The 27,173-nt window shown below is 34.4% G+C and overlaps 1 protein-coding gene across 1 annotated transcript; it reads right to left on the reverse strand.

Moving 5' to 3' along the window:
• Positions 1 to 291: 291 nt before the first annotated feature.
• Positions 292 to 23,600, reverse strand: LOC100370713 (transmembrane 9 superfamily member 2-like). Its single transcript, XM_078010227.2, has 16 exons — positions 23,308 to 23,600; positions 21,551 to 21,618; positions 18,826 to 18,919; positions 18,153 to 18,280; positions 17,690 to 17,831; positions 17,236 to 17,354; positions 12,546 to 12,663; positions 11,967 to 12,046; positions 11,530 to 11,638; positions 9,221 to 9,353; positions 7,266 to 7,385; positions 6,872 to 7,089; positions 4,936 to 5,087; positions 4,629 to 4,740; positions 2,870 to 3,041; positions 292 to 2,321 (listed from the first exon to the last, which is right to left on the reverse strand). Exons 1-16 carry the CDS (start codon positions 23,452 to 23,454, stop codon positions 2,254 to 2,256), a joined length of 1,980 nt encoding a protein of 659 aa, XP_077866353.2. The 5' UTR covers positions 23,455 to 23,600; the 3' UTR covers positions 292 to 2,253.
• Between the last annotated feature and the right edge of the window lie 3,573 nt (positions 23,601 to 27,173).

Raw genomic sequence — 27,173 nt, forward strand, 5'->3', positions numbered from 1 at the left:
GGGATAGGTCTAATTTTATCTCATTGTATCAGAATTTGTACATGCCATGCATAATGATTCCTGTAATACAACCTTTGCTATGATCCACAATGCAACTATTTTACTCGTTATCACAGCAACAAAATGAACAATCCGTACAACTCGTGGATGGATTTACCTTCAGATTTGATTTTTGTGGCAAAGTTACTCAAAATTCATAAGGCTTTCAACTACGTTTTTCCAACAATCCAATTTTAAGCATACACAACAACGAATGGCATATGTCGCCATTAAGGTACAAAAGCACAAGAATTTTTGTTTAACTGTATTTAATTATCAACCATATACACCAGAGGAAATAAAATACATGTACATTAAATTATGATTCTCCAAAGACAATTGATAAACCTTGTAATCAAAGCAGAAATAAATGTGTCCGAAAAAATGCAACACAATGAAATTTAAAATAATATCAGACATGACCTTTTAGACCAGTGTGCGTGGCGGAGTTTAGCTATTTTGCATTTCTACATTTGGATGATTCTAATTCACTCAATGTGTAGTTTTGCTGATCTCTGATGTCTGTAAGCAGAGGGATTCATATCATCACACTCAAGGTGCAGTTGGTGCCCAGTGGGAGGACAGATATAACAAAGCATATATACACCTGTACAATTACAACTTTTCATGATGTACACTTTTTCAAATAGTTGATTATTAAATCAGAAAATCACAATTGCTGATCCCTAGTTTTGTATTCAACAATGTTTCTAGAAATCACAATCTAAAAAATAACATTTAGACATAAAAACATATCAACCCCCTTGTATGAATAGGAAAAACTAAATTGAAAGGAACAAACCAATTTTAACATATCAATGAAAGGCACCAGTAAAGACAAAAATAGAGAAATGTTTATTTGCCCGATAACAGTTCAAAAAAGTCAAATATCTTTTTAATACCTTGTCATAATATACAAAACGAATGCATCTGCAGGAGGAACTGAATGTCATTTCACAAAATTTTAAACCTGTCTAAACCAGGCTTTTAATTGCATTCAGTATTATTTGTATACAAGGCATTTGTTCAAACATTGCAGCATAACTGTTTGGGTCCAACTCATTGTAAATTGAATAAAACGCTCACTTTCGCATGTAACATTTAAAAATACATGGTGATTACCCAAGAGCGATGAATAGTCCAAACAATGAAACAACTAGATGGACACTACAATCAGTATTTTTACTAAATGTAACAATTGTTTAGGGGCATTCACTGCAAATTATACATATATTAAGTTCTTTAAAAATAAATGTAGCTTGCATAAATAGCACAAGAAAGATGTGATGTAATGCAATTACTGATTTCTGTTGTACTTTAAAGTGTGTAAGAAATGTAATGGTGAAGTGAACCATGTGACAACCTACTACATGTACTTGGTACACATCATTGACAGATGCAAGGCTAAATAAATGCTGTCAATGTATAGAGTAAATGTCACTGTTAAAGTGAAACCACTATTTTCTATTCACAAAATTGGTGCATTTTCCCCCTCATGTCAAGCCCAACTACTATTCCGCAAATTAACATAACACGAGCCCCATATAAGTAAACTGACTACAATGTATTATTGCAAATATACCATAACGTATAAATCATTGTTAAACCACTTTGAATATTGACAAGCCCATACAGCATCAGTAGAAGAACAAGTACAAACATTAAGTCAATGTGTAAATGTTCAAAGATTAGGAATTTTAGAGATATTTACAGCTTTATTGTTATAAACATTATGCATTAATTTCTCCCGTATATTCATATAATAGTTTTATTAAAACTACATGCATTGAATTTGTAAACTAGTGAGATAAAATAACAATATCAGCCTCAGTGCTATTAAAAGAATTGTAATATTAACTATGCACATGAGAAACGAGTGTATAGGATAGATTTATATAATACTTGTGTCAACATTCAAAGTGAGCAAGAATGAGAGAAAACCATCAATGAATAACAGCCCTTCCAATGTGCAAAATAAACCACCTGACGACTCAATAAAATACTGCAACTGGGCAAACACAGATGATATGAACAAGTCCATATACTTTTATTCATAGAAGGAGTTCCTCGATGTTCACACCACTTGAGCCAACAGTGCAGCAGGGCATCAGATGATGCATTTTGAAACTTAGACTGTTCCCCAGCAGCTTTTTATTTTGAGTCCCAACTATTCAAAGTACCAATGCCTTCTTTATGTTAGCCAGTCTACTTGATTTAGTCCACTTTGACCACACTGTAGATTTTTACAACAAACCAGAAACATGCAAAGAAACCAACAGTACCTGAAAACAATATAAACAGTTCATTTAGTATTTAAATAAAAATAGTGTAACAGATAGCTAACATTCTAGTGAGACAAATTAATTCTATGGCAGGAATTACCAAATACTCAAAACATTTTTATAATTAACAGTAACTTGGATGAACTACTCCATTCGTCAATAGATCATTTTTCGTTCAGTGCGAGACCCCATGTTAAGCATGAAATAAAATGTAAAAACTGGCCAAAGGTCCTAGTGACATCAAAACATGCTGCATGATTTGACAAATGCAAAAGTATTTTTGGGTGTTTCCACACTTAATAATATGGTATACACAGTTGATGATAGTCAAGTACCGCCATATTCTTTTTTGAAAGGTAAAATTTTTTTAAAAAAGTTCAAAATCAAATAATTTGATTTTTGTTGCAGATGTTCAAACTGCATTTTTCATGTGGTGTTATGCGAGATCTTGCAGTGAGTGGAAAAATCACCTATTACGAAACAGCTAGTATTGGGAGTTAAATGAGACATATTTGTATTAGATTTAGATACCGGAAAAGAACACTTACCACAGAATAAGAAGAAAAGTGTGACCATGATGAGAGTGTAACCAAAGTACAAGAAAGTACTCGCCATACCCTCTATTGTCAATTTAGATACAAAATAATGAATGCAATATATAAATAGATAGAAAGCTGTAAATCCACTGGTCAGAAAAGATCTCCACCACCAATGGTAATCCTGCAAAATATAAACAAACATTTAATGTTCACACGGGAATAATTAGCACCAGAATTGGAATACTTTGTGTCTATACAGCAGTATAATCAACATATCATAACCTAACAAGAACTGTGGTGTCAGAATGACTAGTTTTCCAGAGATGGTCATTCAGAAATTCTTTATAATTTTATTCATGTTTCCTTGTTTTATGAATTTGGTAAAACCCCCACTTTGGTTGTTTGCTGGGAGCACTGCCATACATTTGTCAGTTGTAAAATTAATACAATAACATCCAATGACGGATGGTGGATAGCCACATGTGCAAATTAGTAATATGCGTTTCCTATAGACATCTAAAGAAAGGCATTTTGTAATTATTATAATTAACATTTTAAACAATTTCATAAATAAAGAGCAGCCAACTATCATAAGTTTAATATTTGATATCCATGGACTTTTGTACTTACAATCAATGTATGGAAATTAATATGTTAATAATTACATTAAGTAATTTGCAAATTACTTTACAAAATTATAAACCAATTAAAACATTAAGTGTGATGACTAATATGCACCAGTTGCATACATGTAGTCAATACCTCATTTATTGAGTCGCGCCACAGTAAAAACATAGCTGATAGGATTAGTGGCCACGCTGGCACTACACATAACTGTAGTGAGTTTCTAAAATTGTAATTAATTCAGCATTGTGGGTAACAATGAAGGAAACCATAACCATGTTAAGAATTCCGATAAACATCAATCACAACTGTGAGTGCTGAAAAATTGTATACAAACTGAAGAATATTAAATTAATTTGATTTGATTTGAGTATTGACTCAATAAATTATAGTATTTTAGTAGAATGGAATATAGAATAATCTGATATAGATGCACACATGTAAGATTATATGGTAGCATATTGACACATGTAAATTAATATTAATCTATCAGATGTATATTTGTAAGCCTCTGAAACAATTATAATTTTTTGGTTTCATATTATTGCTATGAAAGAAATACCTGTGAAAGTATGAATACTTCCAACCAGGGAGGAAATTACCACGTGGAAATTAGACCATATGCTGACATACTGCATTCTAACTGGTCCCAGGAACATGCATATAAATTTTAGAAAATGATATTCCGCCACTACATATTTTTTTCTAATTTGTGATTGACAGCTACATAAATTTTGACTCCATACACAACAAAGATAAAACAAAATTTGTATGATTCAGGGCAGATTTCTTGAATTAATGTGTTGGTCATGGAACTGCACAATTCTATCGTTTCTAGCTAGGTCATTTTGTTAATTTTAAACTAGCAGGAAACGTGTTATTAACCAAGCAGTACACGTGTGCTTGATCCATTGATTCCATGCAATATGGTACTGTACACATCAGTTCACTGTTGTGAGCAGTACATGTTTTCACAAAGATATTTTTACCATTTAATCAGTTAATCAACAGAAGCTTGTATTTTTTTTTACATAGCTTTGAAGTGCACTAACTCTTTACTAGTTTTATTTTTACTTAAAAGATGCATCAATTAAACAGTGAAACAGACTAACAAACCCTTGTCTGTATTGTAAATACAACTTACCTCTGCACATAAATGAAAGTAACAAAGCAATACAGTTGCCTCAGAGCAAGTTATGATCAAAATAACCATCACAAGGAAGAGGAAACCAAACATGTAATACATCTGATGGGACCTATCAAATACAGTTAATAGTGGTGTAAGGTATTTGAAGAATGTTTCACATTTTCATAATTGCAAAGATCTACACAGTGAGGTGGAACTGAGCATTTACTGTTATTATGAATGCCAAGAAATCAGTCATTTTAATACATAACATAAAATAAAGCCTATACATCATGACATTGTTATAATCCTCAACTAAACTTACCATATGCTGTTGAGAATGAAGAACAACTGAATAAAGATGCATCCAAATGGTAAGACACCACCCATCACAATACCTGGTAATGGTTTAGTATAGAACGATTGATCAGGGATTTGTCTGGGAATTTGGTTGGTTCTAACAGGGAACTCAATAGGCTGCAAAAAACAAAGAAGTTTGACAATCAAGAAAAAGTGTATGTTAAGTGAAAAACAAACAATCAGATTAGCCAGTGTTCTCCACAAATAAAATTTAAAGAGGGGTGCTAATTTGGATATAATTAGCATATTTAATTTGCATATAATTAGCATACTAATCAAACATTTCAAAGGAAATTCTTAGCACTTTTATATTTACATCAATTAAATACTGTGTACAAGTACTATATTAATGTTCTTGAATTATTTTGATGAATAAGTTAAACCACATGATGTGTAAAAAAAATATAAACTTTGACAAATGAAGAATATCAATTTTATTCTTTGTAAAAGTGTAATGGAACAAGTTGTGAAATTCTAGCCTTTCATTTATTTCTTTTAAATTTCTTTCAAACATTTCCATAGGTTTTATAAATGCACTGAGATATTGTAATAGTTGAAAACCCCAAGTAATAAGAAGAAAAATATTTTCACATAACAAAATTACCATTTAAAAGAAAAAAAGAAAAAATCGAATCCAATGACTGTAAATAAATTAATCATCATGTTGATTGCATTGTGGGTACTGAGGACAAAGGTCAAACCAGATACCGTGACATCCATGTTGTTTCAGTGTTTAACGTACGTTTTGTTTTGGTGATTTATTTGATGATTCTTTTTACTTTTTACCAATAAAAGGCAAGTAACAAGCAATTGGACCAATAAGTTGTTGCTGGTTCTCCGGTTCTTAAGTATCTTAGCTAATTCAGGAATGATGAGAAAACTTGTTTTGACTATCCCATTGCGTGATTAACGCATTGCTTGTGACAATCACTTCACGCATCCATTCATTGTTTTTTGTTTATTTATTCAGCCAGTTTTTCCCCAGACATAAAATCCATTGTCCTAGTTGTCACCTATGCCACTATCTGTCTCTTAGTTCTTTGTTTTATCGCCTGTCAATTATTAAGAGGTCTCTCAATAACATCGTCGGGACATCTTCCGGGACTGTAAAACAGCCTGTCACCGAAAACAAAGGAGGGTGCTGAAGATAAATAGATGGGCGCTACAAATTAAAGAGGGGCGCAAATAAATTAAATAGGGGCGCTTTGCCCCTCTTAAACCCCTCATGAAGAACACTGAATACTCAACTAACAATACAATGCATTTGATGGGGACGGGATGGGAAATGTGAATGCAGGGCGCTTGTTGACCGATGCAGGGCGCACGACTACCTATGCAGGGCGTACGACTTCCTATGCAGGGAGCTGCGCCCTGCTAAAACCCCTCATGGAGAACACTGTTAGCTAATACAAATAGTGGCTTCAACCACTAACATAAATGCATTATGCATGCTTTTTTACATGTATAAGAATGACAACTGCTCTATTCCTTGTATTAGAACGCTTTTTTAAAGATACGCAATGTGAACTGTACAATATCAACACAAATTTGATTGTACATCTGTGGTGGGCTGTCCTTTAGTTCATCTGAGAACACATGCTGCAAAGTTAAATCTGATGACAGGTGGTTAATGAGATATAAGAAAATTTATTCTAATTAGGTAATTGTTAAGCACAGTTTCAACCTTAACCCTAATGTTATCCAAGAATTTTGAAGAATTCACAAATTTACCAATTTTAATATCTGAATGAGGTAATAAATATACAGTTTTCAATCTTAAACTAATCACATCTTGATTACCCCATACATACAGAAGTGGTAACTAAAAAAAATCTTGAGACAAAAACATCAGGTGCATAACATGTGTATGTATTCTCAATGAAGAGTGTTAAAATACTCACCCTCTTTTTGAATCCTAAGTAAGCTCCAAGGAAGGTGAGGGGTGTGGACACTCCAAACCACAATGCCAACAGAGCTACAAGAGTACTAAATGGAATTGCAGCAGAACTTCCTTCACCCCACAACACTAAGTTCAATATGAAAAAGTCCACAAACACAATACCAGGAATGAAGAAACAAGTCATCAAAACATTAGTCTTCCAACGTTCACCACCGAAAGCTGCAAATACATACATAATTGACTGTAAGTGAACATCATGGCAAGATTTTATCACTCCTACTTTGGAATATTTATTTTAAGGCATCACAAGATATTATTTGTAGAATTTATAATCAGATTTTTGAAAACCAATCACTGACAAACAGTAAACTGCAATTTTTAGCATGAACACTTACTTTTGTATATTCTAGCAGCAATATAACCAGCAGGGGTCCCAAGGCATACAAACAGTACCAATACACAAGTCATCAAAGCACCTCTGTTGGCAGGCGACAAGAATCCCAGACAAGCAAACACTGCAAAACAGAATAGTATAGTATAGTATATATTATACATACAGAACTCATTTCAAGATCTTTCAAGGTAAAAATTTAATTGGTGGATTTTGACTAAAAACCAGAAGCAATGCGCAAATACAGTCAAACTTGTGTGAGCAACTACCTCTATATAAAGAACCACCTGTCTATAATGACTAAATTTTGGCAGTCCCAAGGCACAGCAAACCAGCGATATGTTTATAAAAACCATGTGCTTAGAAACGAAAATAATAATTAGTCTTGTTTATAATTTTGATAAGCTGTGTTTATGCTTTTGTTGCACAGTAAAATCTCAATATTTCTATTGGGTGGTCACTATACATGTTTGACTGTAGATTGTAATATAGTTCCTAATGTTTCAGATACACAATGATCAGTAGAAACATAGTGACTATATCTGCCATCTACTGTGTTCACAACTGTACATTGCAAACTTATTGTATACACCAAGGATGCCAATATTTATGTACACTTTTATAATTCAGTAGCTCCACTTTAAGCCATGTTGCAGAATCAACACTAAATGTAGACTGGAGCTGAGAACTGGTGTTTTCTATTTAGGCTACACCGATTTAATTTTATGGATGACATCCGCGCGCGCATTAGTTTTCGCCTGTTCTCAAAAAAAAATTAAAAAAAAATTCTCCGACGAGTCTCCACAGATCGGTTTTCTGTCCGGAACTTGCCGACCCATATTGTCGCAAAGCGCCGACTTGTCGTAAAACTCGTTTTGGACTACCTCAAAACCAAACTCCGCACAGTTAGATGCGCGTTACGTAAAGCGCAAAGACCTATGGATAAGAGATTGCCTCAAAACATGCAAATTTTGCCATAAATGATCCAACATGGCGACCACACCACCAAAATACGTGAGCATAAAAGTTCAGAGGTGAAACGGAGGATTGTTGTAGACTGGTACGCAATTGACGTTGGCCAGGGAGACGTTTACACTATATACGAGAGGTCCGTAGCGGCAAGCGAGTTTCGCCCAGAAAACTTTGAGAACATATTGTCCAGAGTGGCTGTCCCGCGTTTCTTCTGCAATGATGAGAGAAATGGGAGAGGAGTGGAGGTGTATGGTGGCCTAAAAGTCAGTTTGGTTGCTTTGTCCACATTGAAGTCGACAAAACTGCAACGAAAGCAGCAGAAGCTCCTTGGCCGAAGTCCCCTTGCGGGGTGACGTTGGTGTTTTTTTTTCAATATCGAACCTAATTTGTTACATAGTTGAAGTAGTTCTAGAGCATTTGTGTCAACACTTAGTCTATCTGAAGTGTCACTTTAAAAGCTGTAGTTTGAATGTCAAAGAAGTTAATTTCCAGGTTGATGTTGACAAACTTATTGTTCATTTTTAATTATTTTTTTTTCAATACAACACAGCAAGTTTTTCTTTATTATTGAGTTGATGTGTATGCCTTTGGCACAGCTAACATCTGCCTTATCCTCTTGCCTTTTCAAAATCAAAGGTGATGATACCTGTGACAGTAATACAGTACGAAATGTGTACATCAACATGTGCCTCCTACAAATAAAGACTTGTTGTTTTTTTGATACACTGTGGTTAAATTCGTAATAATAGCTCCGTAATCCTGTGGTTTTAGCAGCATTTTTTTGGGGGGGGCCCGAATTTTTTTTTTTCGCCCTCTCGCATTAGTTTTGGGGTCTTCAGAGGATGTCATCCATAAAATTAAATCTGTGTGGCCTTAGTAGTGAAACAAATTTGTTGCTGGTTGATCAGGTGTGCAAACTTGTATACAGATCACAACACTCAGAATAGAGAAATACAAAACTGAGAGTTAACTAGCATATCAACATACCAAGTGTTATGAAAGTCATGAAAAAGATCTGAGAACCAGTGCCAAGTAAAACAGACAACAACATTCCACGTCTTGGTGAACGGAATACATCACCATGTACCAATTTCCAACCAAACTCTTCCTGGGCATCCTCCTGCAGAGAAACAACAAATCCATAAGGGATGCAGTAGACACATTTTAGTGGCCAATGTTAATCATATTACATTTTGGTACTTTGTAGTATCAGTAGCTATATCTAATAATTCTTCTATGGAAATTTGAGAGCTCATGCAGTCAACTATGAAATACCAAAACATATTCAAATGGCTACCAAGCATCTATTTTTTTACTGAGCAGAAAAAAAAATGGTCACATAAAATTTCACAAACATTCAAAAAAAATTGACGTAGCAGCTCAACTATTCATCTATCAATATGCAAATTAGTGTACATCTCTTACTATTCTAAACATCAAATTGACCAATCATATGAATATTAACAGAATCAGAATCCTGATTTTTCACAGATTGTAAATTTGATTTGAATGGACAATAGATCTGGTGATTTTTGATAAATTTATGCATTCTAAAGATTTGAATACTTGCTAGCAAAAACCGACACCATAATTCTGGTTAAAAAGTCATGCAAAAATGCTTGAATGTTTTTTGTATTTATCCAGAAAATAAACTGTGATAACCCTATCAACTTTTTCATTATTCATTTCAATTTTCAACAAAAGATTTAATTACTTAGCAGGTGTTTGACTAGATAAAGTTGTATCCAACACTACCGTTAAAATCCTATTATAAACCACGGTTTAATATTACAATGTATCAAATAAAAAATTGGGATCAACAGCTCAAGTTCAGGGTGCGGTTTATATTAGGTACATATTGCAATCACTAAATGGGCATAATTTTTTCCCCACATCACTTGCACAAAACAAACAATACACCGTACAATCTTTTGAATATAAGCTAACTCCAATTTAGATGTCGGGGAAGAGTGATAAGCGTCACGTCACAAAAAAACTGTTCACATGAAAAAAAAAATACTCTGTATATTTAATGTAATATGCATTTATTTTTTTAATTTTCTTCGTAACGGAAAGTATATTCTGACAGGAGTTTCAAATAAAAACAAACATTAATGCATTGCTTAGTAGAAAATGATTATGGTACGGCACTAAAAAAGTACGGTACCGCATGGGTACGGTAACGCAATCCGGCCATGCATCGGCTCACAAGTGAATAACTTACTTGTTTTCGAACTGTTCGAAACGATCGATGCGACACTCCTTCCGCTATGTAGTTTGAATGCACACGAGACATTACTTGACCGGGTAGGTCAAATCGCTAATTAACCAATCAAAATGCTGGATGGTGACCATGTGTTCAAATTACCTTAGTTCATTTAAATAAGTTAATGACAGGTCACCGACTGCATGGTGAACGAAACCTGGAAGCGATTTACCGATAATGTAGTGCAATCTTTTGGCTTTGATTTCCATGGGAAAACGACACGACTTTTTTTTAAACCAAGAAATTAGTTGTTTTCGAAAGATAAACTGAGCATTGAAAAAGAATTTAACAGTTTTTCGGTGAGAACAGCTCATTGTCGAAAACTTGCGACACACGGACGTATTCATAAGGAGTATTGACAAAAGTTGTCACAAGACAAAAGCAGTTTCACTGCGTGTTTGACATCCTAACACCACTAAACAATAAAGAGGTGTGAATATTTTTAGGCACGTTGTCGAAACAAATGAATAGGTTTAGGAACAATGTACCAGCTGGTTGAAACAAAGTCGGTCACGGTCTTGTTGAATTGGGGATGCGGTTAGTAATAGGTACTTTTCATGTTTTCAATTTTTGTTGAGAACTCTTTAACACTGAAGCCGAAATCGGGGGTGCGGTTACTACCGGGGTATTAGGTATGCGGTTTATAATAGGATTTTAACGGTACATCATTTTTTTAGTCTGAAGTATTGGCTTTCATACAATATATATATTTTATAAAATATATAGTATGATATTTACTCCTTAAAAAATATCTCTTACTGGAAAACCTGTATTAGAAATCGCACCTCTAATAAAAGCCACACCCATTGAGAACCAAAAATTCATAATTTTTTGCATGTATACATGCTCTAATAGAAGCCACATCCCCTCTTGCATTTTACCATTTCAATAGAAGTAGTGGCTTCTAATACAGGTTTTACAGTACATACATGTACTAGACAACCAGTAGACATTATTGGATTCAATCAATTAAAGCTGCTATGAACATTGAACTGAATGGTTCTGAGAATGCAGGTTGGTCATAACTTACAGCAGAGTCCATTTGATTGTATCGAGCAATATCTTTATGCAGGGTTCTCAGCATGATCATAGCAACCATACCAGACAGGAACAAAACAATAACCAATGAGTTCATGATACTGTAAATGATCAAGAAATGCATGGGTTAATATGCTTTTCAATGTTGGCCAATCAAGACAACATTATTGATATAAATATTTTTAAATAGCCCATAAATTATTGAAAAACATCATCCTTAAAGGTTTGTCAATTTTTATCAACATTTCATGTGGGGGATGAGCAGACTAAAAAAATCATTTTGTGAGTGGTGCCAAACATGATGCACAAAAGATTAGGTGTTTAAGTATGAAATGTGTTATGTACAAGTTGGATCACCTATTACCTAATCAAGTGGTATATAATACACGAAACCACAATATACAAAAACACATAAAGGGCAAAACTTACCTGAACCACTGAATGTTGGTATGTGGCATAGAATCCAAAATATAATCCCATCGTGATGCCCACTTAATTTCAGTGTTTAGCTGAAAAATAAAATGAATGAATTTAGAAACCCATATATAAAACACTGAGATCAAACAGGGGGCAGCTAACGATGCACGAGTTTTTGTGGTACTTGAAATTTGACATGATTTGGAGAAGGTAGTTTGTCAATGGTAGGGAGGTGGGGGTGGTGATCACTGAAATTATAACAGGATATAATGTAAACCAAGCAATCTCTTGTATAATTACACAAGTATTGTACATTAATATAATAATATTTGACAACACTCTTTACAATCAACATGGTTTCATATATATGTATATTAATTTCACAATTTCTCATTTATAAATTTGTAAGTGCTTTTGTTATCGACCTTGCAAATTTGAACAAGATTAGCAAACTTAAGAATCTAAATTATATAAGATTATTTTACAGATATCGATGTCATATCTGATGTCACTATGACAACTACAATAATGGTAATGGTCGTTTAAACACACTTTTCTTGGTCAGACAATGGAATAACATAATGAACATACTTTAAAAGTGATAGAATACGAGTAGGTAATACTGATTTTCTCGTCTTTTCCCATTTTGCCTGGAATAGCCATGGGTTTCAAATTATCATTGCAGTCACCTGGCTTCTCATGCTTCATACTGAAAGACAAAATAGTTTTTGATATTTGCACGATGACAATTTTCAATCAATAATTTACATATACACATGTCACATTTCAATGACAAATATAATCAAAGAAAGCTTAGAAAGAACTCCCATGTGCTGAGAGTATTGGAGACACATTAAATATAATTCGAAATTACTTAGCTGAAAACTAATTATGCAAATCAGAAAATTAATATGACCAGATTTGAGTGTAAAACTAATGAGGTCTGCGCAATGTAACAGAAAATCTATGTCTCCAAGTTTAATTGAAATGTGATTAGAACCAAAAAATTATGAATTATTATGCTTATTAGGGAATTAATATGAACAGATTTTTACCCCAAACTAATTAGGTTTGTACATTGTCCTAGAGCATCTTTGTACTAAGTTTCATTGAAATGGAATAATTAGCACCGTGAAAACTCCAAAATTTCGTCCCCTCTAAAAATTCGACCGCCTATTTATTTGCCGGGTTTCGGTGTTTTATTTGCCTCCAAATTTTCGACTCCACTAAAAATTGCCGACTCATTCTTATTCGAAAATTGCGACCAGTTTTAGTTTTCCCTCAAACGAAAAAAAAACAGATGTGAGCGTTCAAACGGGACCTTCCTCGAAGGCATGAATCCGGGTTTCTGATTGACTGAGAGATTTTTATTTTATTGGTAACGAAAATATATTCTAAATAAACGAAGTTTCAAATAAAAACGAACACAAAAATCTCGGCATGCTGCGTTTCTGAATTGTTGATTATTGTTGTACTCAGTAGTGATTATAATAATGTACACAAAATAAATTTGTTGAATGGTTATGAAATACAAATAAAAGTCAACTTAGTTTCATCGTAAGCGAATGATTCCGGTCTCGTATAAACGTTTGATGCTGTAGGATATCCGCCATGTTCTCTTAGGTCAAATAGGTCAAATCGCTAATTAACCAATCAAAAAGCTGGATGATGCCAACGTGTTCAAATTACCATAGCTTATTTAAATATGTTAATGTTATTGAACGCAATGCGGAAGAGATTGATGTTGTAGTACGATATTTTGGCTTGGATTTTGATGCGAAAACGGCATGATTTTTTTTAAATAAAAAAATTAGTTGTTTTTAAAAAATAAACTGGTCATCTGAAGAATAATTTAACATTGTTCACAGTGATAACAGCTCATTCTCGAAAGGAAGCTTACCCGCTCACGCTAGTCACGATAAAAATCATACACGTGTACTCTTGAATAGACAGACGTCAATGACTACGGTAAAACTTAGACTCTATTTTAGCCGGCAGGATTGATTGAAATGTCCGAAAAATGACGACAAAATACACCTTAAAAGTCCCATTTTATTTTCTTAAATCCCATTTTATTTTTTAATCCAAGGGCGAATTTACGGCAGAATTTGGTCCCTCAAATAAGGGACACGTGAGCTTTGATTCTAACCGGATACATTGCACTGGGTCGGGGAGATCGTTTGCTAAACTTCCATGTATCTTTTGTCCAATGGGTACCTGTACTTCGAACATTCGCAAGTTTTCCTAGGTAGTGCGAGACAGCTTTGTCTTTTGACCTATTAGTTTTGTGCTGACCTCTTCTCCGCGTCTTGATGTTTTGTTTTGCTTTTCATAATACTGATTGATGACTTTGTTTAGATTTTGAGTTACAACTCGGCCACGATCTTTGCTTTTACCGTGAAACATGAGGAAGTTTACGTCAATTGACGGACATTGCATTTTTTAAAAACTAATGAAGCACACTGTCTATCATCCCCATTTTTTCATTTGCTGATTTCTATTCTGAAAAATTCGACCGTCCGAAAATGCACCTTAATTTTGACTCTAAAAACACGTCACATTTCTAACACCAATTATTTAAAACCGGTCGAAATTTCGGAGTTTTTACGGTACTTTAGATATCAGTGTGAAAGCTTAAAATTGGTTAATTATGCAAATTAGGTAATTAATATGTACAGATTTTAACCCACAATTATTCAGGTCTGTCTATTGTCCTACAGCATCCATGTACATTCATTGATATGTGATGTATAGTACCTGAGATATCAGTGTGAAAGTTGGTTAATTATGCAAATTAGGTGATTAATATGCACAAATATTTACCGGAAACTAATTGGGTCTGCATAATTCTAGATTCATTGAAATGTGATGATTAGTACTTTAGATATCAGTAGAAAAGCTGAAAATTAATTATGCAAATTAGGTAATTAATATGCACAATTATTTACCCTAAAAACTAATCAGGTCTCTGCATGGTCCTAAAGGATCTATGTACCAAGTTTCATTGAAATGCGAGGATTAGTACTTGAGATACCCGTGGAAAAGCTGAAAATTAACTAATTATGCAAATTAGGTGATTAATATGCACAAATATTTATCGAAAACAATCAATCTCTGCATACATGTAGTCCTTGAGTATGTAAGTACCAAGTTTCATTGAAATGTAATGCTAACTACTTATATCAAATGCTGAAAATTAATTAATTATGCAAATTAGGTAATTAATATGTACTGATATTACCATAAAAACTATCAGGACTGTGCAGTGTCGTATGACATCTATGTACCAAGTTTCATTGAAATGTGATGATTAGTACTTGAGATATCAGTGGAAAAACCGAAAATTGACTAATCATTATGCAAATTAGGTAATTAGTATCCACGGATTATTACCAAAAACTAATCAAAACCTAGCATTAGTTCAGAGCATCTATGTACCAAGTTTCATCAAAATCCAATGAGTGGTTGTTTAGATATCAGTGGAACAGTCATGGAACCACTAAAAAATAGCTAATTATCATGCAAATTAGGTAATTAATATGCACGAATTTTTACCAAAAATTAATCAAATCTGCGCATATGTTCAGAGCATCTATGTGCCAAGTTTCATCAAAATCCAATGAGTGGTTCTTTAGATATCAGTGGAACAGTCATAGAACAGCTAAAAATTAGCTAATTATCATGCAAATTAGGTAATTAACGAGCATGGATTTTTACCAAAACCTAATCAAATCTGCGCATATGTTCAGAGCATCTATGCACCAAGTTTCATCAAAATCCAATGAGTGGTTCTTTAGATATCAGTGGAACAGTCATAGAACAGCTAAAAATTAGCTAATTATCATGCAAATTAGGTAATTAACGAGCATGGATTTTTACCAAAACCTAATCAAATCTGCACATTGGCCCAGAGCATCTATGCACCAAGTTTCATCAAAAACCGATGTATGGTTCTTGAGATAGCAGTGGAACAGTCGGACACACATACACACATACACACACACATACACACACACATACACACATACACACATACACACATACAGACACACTAACTGCAAAGACTCCCATTTTGTGCTTCGCACATGGGAGTCAAAAATACCACAAAACCTAGGCAACTATACCTCAGTGTTCTCCACCATCTAAAATAGCTGATGGGCATCCTAATTTACATAAATTTGCATAGCATTTGTGTGAAGTATTCTATTTATATTTAATATTCTATTTATAGTTGCAAGAATTGTTCATGTCACAAACTGTTTAAACACTCACTATACTTTTCTTTTGTCTACAAAATATCATAATTTGGAAAAGAATATAAATATTTCACGCAATGCATTCTCAAAATAATAAGGTAGGCCAAGAGATTATCAGTTTGTCTTTTCCAGTCTGTTTCATGATGAAAACCGACCAAACGTTGTAAACATGACAAGAATTTTCATGCAATCTGCTAAAAATTTTGTTTTATTTTATTTTCATGTAGATTTTTTGTTCACATTTATTACTCTTCCTATGTTTGTGATCAACACAGACAACTGTCTCACAGTTTGCTTTTTCACCATAATTTGATAATTGCATGCAGACTTTTAGTGATCACTGTTTATATCTCAACTGTTGTAACAAACAGCAAAATAATAGGTTGGGCAACTACTCTCGTTTTGGCCTGGGAAGAACTCTGCAAGCTATTTACAAACTGTTTCAGCCGAATGTACATTAGTGTTGACTAAGTGTCCAGCCAAGCTAAAATCTCATGTGGAGAAAGCACTAATTCTTAATATACAAGATGTCTTTGTCAACAACAAATGCATTAAATAGTCACCATGAATTATCAAGTTTTGGAAATATATAAATATGAATTGTCAGAGCATGTCAGAGATATGGCTACAGAACAGTGCATGTTACTCCAGAAGGCCATTTCGATTTTCCAATCAGAAAAACAAGACAACATGCAACAAAATTTCCAATGAATGTGCCAAGTATGAACAAAATCAGTCAATAACCAACCAGAATGTTGTTTTGGAACGGCAGAAATGCTCGATTTTGGTAAATTTTTAGCATAAAAATTGAAAAGGGAACAACAACTAGGACAGACATTTTTACCTGGCATACCTTTCCTTCATCTATAATGATACTGGTAAGTGAAAATAAATTGACTCGAGTATGCCGCATGTTTTGTGTTGTACACAAAGTTCTAACAAAAACAGTCCAGGTATGACTAAGAATTGATGCCAGGTGCATTAACAGACTGAACTCAAGTAGGTTTACAAATCATTTTTCTTACCTTCTAGGTTCAATTTTAGCTGATAACAGTCTAGATGTTGTTTCATCTGCATTATTATAGGCAATTGTGATGTCTACATGATTGAATACATAATGACTATCTCTTTCACTAAAAGCAGGCTACAAAATAACAAGAAGTAACATTATAATAAGCAAATTGTAAAGCTTGGATATCACCATGGTTATGGTTGCTTGAATCCTGAAGAATAGATCTTAATAATTTCACTGTTTTAGCCTGCCCTGGGAGCTAGTTCTATGGAAGAGACATTGAACATAATTCATATACCAATTTCCATGTCAAAAATCCCATGTTATATGTGCACCAGTCGGCGCCACTGCCAAAATACTTTCGACACTTGTCTGAAAGCGACAATAATAACTAACTAGCAAATTTGCTCTCTAATATGCTGCATTGGTATTGGAACACTACATGTGTTAGTTGTGATTCTACTTACATTGATAACACATGCATCTTTTGGTTTACCAGTCCCATCAACATAACAGCCAATCGGAAAACCTGGAGAGCAGTACTTGGTATTCTGGGATTGCTGGGCTTCAACATCGTAACACCAAGTAACAGGCATGTTATCAATAATCCTAGAATAAAAATCAGAATATATGAGAATCAAGAAAACACTTTTCACAAATTTCTCACCAGTCAACCCAACAAAACTTTCAAAACATTTCAGTCACATTAATAATGTCAAATTAGTCTAGAATTAATTATTTCAATAAATTTTTCACTGTAAATCAATTTTGTGAGAAGTTTAAGAAGTTTCTATAAAAAAACTTACAAGACACTGCTACTAGTATACAACTTTTTTGTTCAGAACTAGCCAACTCCTCGTGATCAACCAACTCATGTACTCACCTCACCTACTACAATTATCAACTATAAAGAATCATGTCACTACTTACCAATGGTGTTGGTAGTTCTGTTTGATGCCATCTGTCAGAAACTTCAGGTTTTTCATACTTTCTTTATTTCCAGACTCGTACTTCTTATTACACACCTCTATACATTTGCTTTCTTCCAAGAAAGATATCTTTAAAAAACAAACGAACTCAGTAATCAGTAAATATTTACAAGACCTGTGTACCTTGATGGTCTGTTGTCTGTTGTTGCGACATACTCACTCATAGTAGGAATCAAGCCAAGCAACAAATTGAACTTAAGAGTCTACTAGCTATGGTTCCAATGCAACAATCACAATGATAGTTTTTAAGAAAGAATAATTTGCACTTTTATGACAATTTTCTGTATGCATATTAAAACCCCTACTAATTTTAAACAAGTCTACGAAATAGTATAAATACAGTAGTACACTGAGTTAAAAAACAAACAGTTTACTGCTACTGGAAGAGGTGTGATGTGGACAGTTGGGATCGAGGACAATGACATCAAAGAAAGTGAACTTTAATGTTTGACACAGTTGCCTGCCTGTGCCCTGTATTCTTTTCAAAATGCATTCAATAATTAACTTTATATATTCACCAAGTTTTAATTTAAAGCAAATGAACACAAATGAAACCACGCAAATAGTTACACACATTATTGGCCAAGATTTGGTCAGATGCAAATCATACTTACAATATATGGAGATGGTCTAATTCTTTCACCGAACACTACCTGACCAAGGTTCTCAGTCGGGCTCTGCGTCTTATCAAATCCGCAAAAATCAAATCTAATGGAAAAACATAAAATATATGAAAGCCAATGGACAGCATAATACAACATGTTTAAAAGAAATTGGTGCTAACTTCAGTGCAGTGTTCATAATTGGAGATACAATGTGACAAATCAGGTACAAATTAACCCAATAATTAATACCAATTACAAAAAATTTAATTTGTTTAATTCGTAGCATTAATTATATCTAATAAGCATTTTTGTTACAGGCTATATTTTAGTTAATTTTACACAAAATTAAAGCAATATGAGCAAGTTGTACCAAAAGTTGACCAGGAATATGTCAAAACACAAAACCTGCATACTTAAGATTGAAGCCTACCGAGCGTTCTCCCTAGGATGTAAACAGCTTGGCGGTCCTGCCACAGTGCTTTGATTTGCCACCACACCGTTCTGACACCGCCACGGTGATTAGCAAGACCGCCACAGTGCTTTTTTCATTGGGGATCTCGTCACGCTGGTCGGCCCGACCGGCACTCAAAATTAGCGACCACCACGGAAACGCGTCCGACTATTGTCATATTGTTATTATACTTGCGTACCGACCGACAAGCATCCTGTCAGTCGTGGATAATAATTTGTAAACAATAGACATAGTCGTGCGATGTGGTATCTGCTTTAAACAATACAAGTCAATTTTGTAAAATTAACACCTCTTTGTAAGTAAATATTTTCTGACCATAGATGCAGTCTTTAGATTGATAGCTAAAATTCATTCAAAATCAATTCCATCCCGATGTAACATGGGCAAAGCGGAGTTCACGATCAGTTTACGCTACTCAAGAAGAAACAACGTGTTTATTGCGTGATTGGGTTAAATACATTTGAACTGTTATCATCGTAAATCATGTAAAAATTCTTCTTTCAAGACTTCTTTTACCTTTCAAAAATTGCTAATCACCTCTTTCGAAAACCATCATGCAGTTTTCATCTGAAATCCATACCAACACATCGTGCTACGACATCGCTTTACTTCCGCAATGTAATTTTTATGATCACGATCATTCGGAAAACTTCGGGTTCTACCAGCATTACCATGCAGCATTCTGATTGGTTAATGGCGTTTTTGACCCACCGGGTCAAAGGACACATGCGGTCAACTAACACGTCACAGCTATCATGGCGGGTCTGTGTTTTTCACGAAGTGATCGAGTGATCAAAAATAATTTCTCCCGATAAAACTAGTTTTTCGTTTTTTTCATATAAAAAAAGAACTATTTAATTTGTGCATGGCATCATGACTGAGTAAGAGAAATTATTGGTATAACCAGTGTATAACATCGCGAAGTAAGTTATGTCACGTCATAACTTTGATGATTGTTTGGAAGTGTTATTTGTTCGTTCATTTGCTGTAAATGTAAACGTTGTAGAAGCTGATGGTCGGAATAATAACTAGCAATTCGCCAAATAATTACGTGGTCGATTTTTTGAAGGAGAATTTTGTAGTAAATAAGATCATGAAAGTCTTGAACATAATCCTGGCTGGAACGTTTCAGATGAGTTTCATTTAACCTTTTACAATTTATTTGTTTCTTTTTAGTCTGCAGCATTTGCATTTCGAGAATGTTTCATTTTTAAATTCAAACTCTTCTAAGTTGTAAAACGTAATTTTTTGACTCCAAAAAAAAGTATTTGCACTGTGACGGAGCTCATTAATATTACAAAAGTGCCCAAAATAAAAGTGTTTATAACACTGTGTAAAGCAAATAAATATTTGCCACTTTGTTTTTGAAAATATATGTTGTTTATTGTGTGGGTGTAAATGTGCTTTGGTAAATTTCTATTATTATGTAAATGATATGCAAATTATATGCAAATTAGGCCGCCACAGTGGTTTAAATTCCTGGGGAGAACACTGCTACCATATCCTTATATTGCCCGGAAGTACAATTTACTTGAAAGTGAATAAATTATGGGTATTTGAAATCATGAGTATTCTTCTACCTTAAGATAGACCTGTACTCATAAATGAAAATAAATGAAAATACTGGAACTCAGACTTATTTTGCAATAAATAGTACTCCAGGGCAAAAGGTTTGGGGTGACATGAGAAAACGATGGATGTATTAATGACATGTATGGTGACTAAGACTAAACAAATTATACATGACTGACTGATGTACTGTTATCCTGAAATACGGTATTCAATAATTTAGATTTTAGGATAGTGACAAAATATTCAATTCTTTGAAATTGTGTTCTATGGAACAGTGAATGAATATTGCTTCAGCGGCCTGAGGCTATACGGCATAACTGCCCGAGCTTGCGAGGATATGTTAGCCATGAGACGACAAAAGCCATATTCAGTCTATAAAGATGTTATCATATACCTCAGGTTTGATTAAAAATATAATTGTTTCAATCTGTTTTGATGCTTCATTTACTTTGTTTATTTTCTAATTATTTTATTCAAGAGTCAGTGTGGATTGATATTTATGTATTTGACTCGACAAGGCGCACAAACATTCCAATATTTGCCCACTATTGAAAATCTTTCAAACCAGAACACGTAATCTCTTGAATAAGTTAGATTTCTGCCCAAAATATATTTTGATGTGACGGGTCTTTTTTTACCACATATTAAATTAACAAGTACATGGAAACAAAACTGAAAAATTTTACTTACTTGTCATACTCGTATGGAATAACAGACTCTACCGAGTCTAGTCTGTTCACAAACACATCTATCTTCGACTAGAGAGAAACGAGAGAAAACACTAAGAACCATATACACATATTATGTATCATTTTTACTGTAAGAACATTATTATGAGTATTACAATTCAACAAATATTATGAGTATTACAATTCACAAATAGAGGGCGTAAAATTAATGGATACAGCATCTGCACACAAAACTACTAGTAGTACCATGTGTATGTAACATGTGGCGACGCATTAAAAAACGGTGAATAAATCTCACACTAGGTAACAGCTGGAGACTAAGATTTGTAGTATTTTATAATATATACATTTCATATTCATGCATTGAAAAAAAAAATCTCTTAACAATTCTAAACCTACTGACATAATACAACAGTGAAAATGTTTGAAGAAATTGACATGTGAACAGCGGATATTATGATGGTAAAGAATACATATACCAATACAGTTTTGGTTTATTTCATTGAGTGGTATGCATCAGTAAATGTATCATTGCAACAACAAATGAACAGCTTTTCAAAATAATTTCAGTGTATTCATCACGAATAAATTTAACGAAAATCACTGATGATTTTTACATTTTTCTCTTGAAATTAAAGCCGTTGACAATATTCAATTGCCGGTATTTTTTTTTTAAAAGAGTTTTTACTGCAAGAGACATAGTAAGATATGTAAGATAATAAAATCTATGAATAAATTTGAATGATATTCATACATTGCATAACCATCTTACATAATTTCATGCGGCATATTTAAACAAAATTAATAAAACCAACAGTCTATGCATGCTCCAACAAATAAACATGTGCACAAATTAGAATTATCTTGTCTAAAAAATGTGACACCACGTTGCAAAATTAACTAAAGCAGTCAGTAGATTGAGGCTTTCAAGTACACAGGAACAAAGAAAAGAAAAAACCTGGTATAGAGTTGTAATCCACTTTTCTACTGAGGTAGTTGGTAACACAAATTGATGGCTTTTTGACCATCTACAGTCTCAGTGATGAAAACAAGCTGCTACAACATGCATCATGTCAGGTATCACGATTTGATTTGTTAAAACATTTGAGCACAGTTCATCTAACATGTACAAGACACTGAGCAAAATTAAATTTATTCAATTGTAAGGGCAATACTAATATATAACAACATTTTTGTTTTATTACCACAAATCAAACCATGTTTCTTTTGGTGGAAAAAAAATATTTCAAATTATACAATTACAAACACAAGTTTGTAAAAATGTACAATAAGGCAGCATCAAGCTAATGTGCATCGCTGTTATTCTTGAAATACTCAGTAACGCAGAAAACTGAAATTAATGTTAAAGGGAGAAGAAGGTGGGTAACATAAGGCCTAATATTATAATAAGGGTCATTGTAGCATAGCGGTCAATGCGGAAGTTGGTGATTCACTCCTGATGACATAATTGTAACGCGAGTACGTACCGTTGTAACAATCAATTTCCACCAAACTTTCAATGTAACATAGCCTTTAATAAGTGTATAGTGCTGTAATTCATCAACTGGTAAATATGGATTGTACAAAAATACAATTCATTATAGAAAATGTCCGATCATCGGGACATTGTCATGCGCAGTGCGAGCGTCAGAAGCTTCTTGAATGCTACTAGTAGTGTTGTCGAAACATAGCAAACAACAACATCTGAAATTGTATCAGGAAAAGACACTGTTTTACAGAACATTTTCTTTACTTTACCTTGCATGTTTCCGGCGTTTTGGCTTCGTCGCCTGCGGGCTGGCAATAGCTGACTGGAGCAAGACCCGGTAGATAGAAACCACAACAAAATGGCACTTCAAACGCGACAAACGCCAAGAAAATTGGCACAACTGTTTTTAGAAACATTGTCCCTTTATACACTGGGATATGTGAAGGAAAAGTGACGAAAAATGATGATATTTGGAGAGTTCTATTCCCCCTGGGCGTGAGCTTCGAAACTATTGCGTGGCAAGTTGATCGTAATACCCTGCTGCTGCTAAAAAATGGCGAATCTGGACACGTCACCTGCAAAGCATCATGGGTAAATCAGTTGACCTGCAGGCCTGCTGTCGCATTCCGGTAAATTAATCAAAATAATCCACGATTCGAAAGGTTTTTTGGGCGCTCTCATATACTCGTGGCACATTCTGAATTACGTGTGTTTTAACTTATTTCAAGCACTTAACATCATTGGAAAGAATATCATATTCAATGCAATTTATTAAACTTGCACAAATGCAGAGAAAACGAAAGTTTCTTATTTCTGTTATTTACCACTGATATATATATATATATATTTATAGGAAATACCTGTAATAAAACCGATATTTATTTATTTATCAATTGATGTATCACCTTAGCAATTTAAAATGCTGCAGAGTTGCATATCAATCGCAGGACGACTCGTTCACATTCGGACTTACCTACATTACCCTCGTAGTTTCCACTCGATATACACTTTCTCTGGGATTAATTATCCCGAATCAAGCAAATATTATAATTCGATTACCGTTACTACATTTATGTGCCTTGTTTTGTATGGGAAATTATGTTTATTTTATTTTTCACGATTAAAAAAACACGCTTTTTTTGTAGAATGTGTTTGTTTTGGGGTCACATGACCAAAAAAATAAACATATGCGATAAAAGACTAACGTGGATAAAAACGCTAATAGCATATCCACTGTTATTTTTTGCTGTTTTAAAATATACCATTTTGAAAAATATATCTTGAAGTATAAATGAGTATTTTTTTCTAATTATTTGTTTCCGTCATTTCTAAAATAGTAACTGTTTCTTCAAAATTTTTAGTGTCACTGTGAGATCGCGCCTGTTTTTTGTATGACGTTTTTAGTAAATACAGGGGCATATTTTTACAAAATCAAAATACGACTTATAAAGGAGCTAATATTCTCGACAAACAGAAACACCAAACGGCGACATCGCAGTGCCACCCATCGAATCGCTATTAGGATTTAAGCAAACCAAAGTTGTTCAGAATTGAAAAGGGAGAAAACGACACTTTTGTAAATTTGTACTTTTAGCAACGTTATCTCCTGTTTTAACACTCGTAGTCACTTACATTCAAGTTGAAAAAAAATAAAATAAACCATCGGAAATAACCATCGACACCTACTTGAGCTTGTTTGACAATCATGAATAATTAAGCAGTATTCACACAGTGTATCATGGGTAAAACGAAATTTGTTATGAGAGGGGAAAAATATGCATTTTTTTCATAGAAAAAACAGCTTTTCAACAGAATATGCATGACAGTACATAGAGCAAGGAAAGACCCAAAAAAACAAAAAAAACAATCCAGCTACCATAATGATTAGCGTATCATTGAACAATGATTCCGAGTCGGAGAGTTCAGAATTCGTCGGGTACAAACAGCAGTGATGGATATTTTTGGTCAGCAAAATCGGCCAGGACCTTTGATATATTGGAATGAATGATAACAATAATAATATGTTGCTTGTGTTCAACGGCAATTTAATTCATTAAATGTCAGTAGAATATGTATTCCATTATAATTTGCTTTTGTAACAAATAGTGCATTTATAATATCAACATTTATTGAAATTATAACTGATAATAAAGAGAATACGTCTGCAAAACAAATCTTATGATGTATATCGGGTATATTGCCAGTAATACATATTAATATAGACTTATTGCCTCAATCTAGGGACAATATATTTTCCAGTTCAAAGTTCACTCTCGGCATCGTCTGGTTTTGAATGTTTCTTTGATGTAGAAGACGTCTTGCTATTTTCCTCCGAACTTTTACTTTTTGTTCTCGACATTTTTTTCTTAAGTGTTTTCACCCAACTTCTCTTCTTAGTTGGTGTTGCTTTATCTTTGGGTGGTTCGTTGGTTTGTTTTGCCGCTCCACTCTGTCGTTGTTTGGGTGGCTCATTTTTTTGTTTTGCCGTTCCACCTTGTCGTTGTTTCACGGGTGACTCGTTGGTTTGTTTTGCCGCCCCACCCTGTCGTTGTTTGGATGGCTCGTTGGTTTGTTTTGCCGCTCCACCCTGTCGTTGTTTGGATGGCTCGTTGGTTTGTTTTGCCGCTTCACCTTGTCGTTGTTTGGGTGGCTCATTTTTTTGTTTTACCGTTTCACCTTGTCGTTGTTTCACGGGTTGCTCATTGGTTTGTTTTGCCGCTCCACCCTGTCGTTGTTTCGGTGGCTCAGTGTTTTTCTTTGTCGCACCAAGCTGCCGTTGTTTGGTTGGTTTATTGCTTTGCCTCTCTGCTAATATCAATGCTTCAAACTTATCAACCATAATGTCATTTTTCTGCTTCTTGCTTCCACCGACATCTCCTTCCTCATTTTTTTGTTTTACCGTTTCCAGTCTAGATGCTTCATTCTTGCGTCTTCTTTTTAAGAGTGACAATATTGACACATTCCGCTTTGTTGGGTTATTATTTGGCTTATCTCGCGTCTTTGGTTCTTTCTTTAATTCTCTTTCTCTTAGTTTCCCAGTTTTCTTTATAACTCCCTGTTGTGAGGTTTCACTTGGCGCAGGTGTGATTTGGACTTTGTCCTCCTTGTCATTTTTCTGCTTCTTGCTTCCACCGACATCTCCTTCCTCATTTTTTTGTTTTACCGTTTCCAGTCTAGATGCTTCATTCTTGCGTCTTCTTTTTGAGAGTGGCAATATTGACACATTCCGCTTTGTTGGGTTATTATTTGGCTTATCTCGCGTCTTTGGTTCTTTCTTTAATTCTCTTTCTCTTAGTTTCCCAGTTTTCCTTATAACTCCCTGTTGTGAGGTTTCACTTGGCGCAGGTGTGATTTGGACTTTGTCCTCCTTGCAGGTTTTTCTGATCTCCAAGTGTGCCTCGTCGTGCTTCAGTTTTGTATCGGCTCTACCACGGATTGCGTGTTCACTTTTGAGCGGCGATTCATTAGTGTCTTTACTGGAATTTATTTTCGTTGATGTTTTCTTATTCCGTCGCCTAGATGTCTGAACAGCCACATCCCGAGTGAGGACATGCTTATGTTGGCACATGTATTTGTCGTGACCAGTACTATGGGGGTGTAGTTCGTCTGCAGCAATGCTGTGACATGTCTGTTGGATTGCAGAGAAGCTTAGCTTCTTCAAACAATCAAACACGTATTTATTGTGTTTAGTGGAAACCTTACTTGTGTTTTCGCTGGAAATATCGCCATATTTTTCAGCATCGATTGGTACTTCAGGTAATTCAAACAGCACACTAGTATGATGACGTACATTGCCATTGTCAAGGGAATCAGACACTCTGGTAGTTTTAATTACGTCCCGGCTGACAATGTCCTCTTCGAAAGTTGTAACGTTATTATCTGTTGCCTTTTCTGCAATGGACTCGTCTTTTTTGGAATAATATTGTAACATTGCCCCTGATGTTATTTCTTGTACGTAGTTGTGAACGTATTCAGCCATTCCATCCTCGCAATTTAGTGTGTCTTTCCTTGCCTCCTCCTTGGCATATTGTTGTTTTGCCCGTGACGTAGATAAGGTTACAATGTTCAAACTAACCAAAGCCTCTTCCCGAGTCATCTTCATTTTTGCATTTTGACTGTATGGTTGCAGCGAAGT

Source organism: Saccoglossus kowalevskii, chromosome 1 (genome assembly GCF_978046115.1).
Source record: "Saccoglossus kowalevskii chromosome 1, keSacKowa6.1, whole genome shotgun sequence".
NCBI lineage: Eukaryota > Metazoa > Hemichordata > Enteropneusta > Harrimaniidae > Saccoglossus > Saccoglossus kowalevskii.

What these genes read in the sequence shown, in the direction of transcription:
- LOC100370713 (XM_078010227.2), bottom strand. Translation starts at nt 23,454, where the DNA reads ATGTTTCTAAAAACAGTTGTGCCAATTTTCTTGGCGTTTGTCGCGTTT. An exon ending in CATGACTTTCATAACACTTG is followed by an intron (nt 7,386 to 9,220) that starts GTATGTTGATAT and finishes TCTGTTTTGCAG; the next exon opens with TGTTTGCTTGTCTGGGATTC. An exon ending in ACTTTCATTTATGTGCAGAG is followed by an intron (nt 3,042 to 4,628) that starts GTAAGTTGTATT and finishes TATATTTTGCAG; the next exon opens with GATTACCATTGGTGGTGGAG.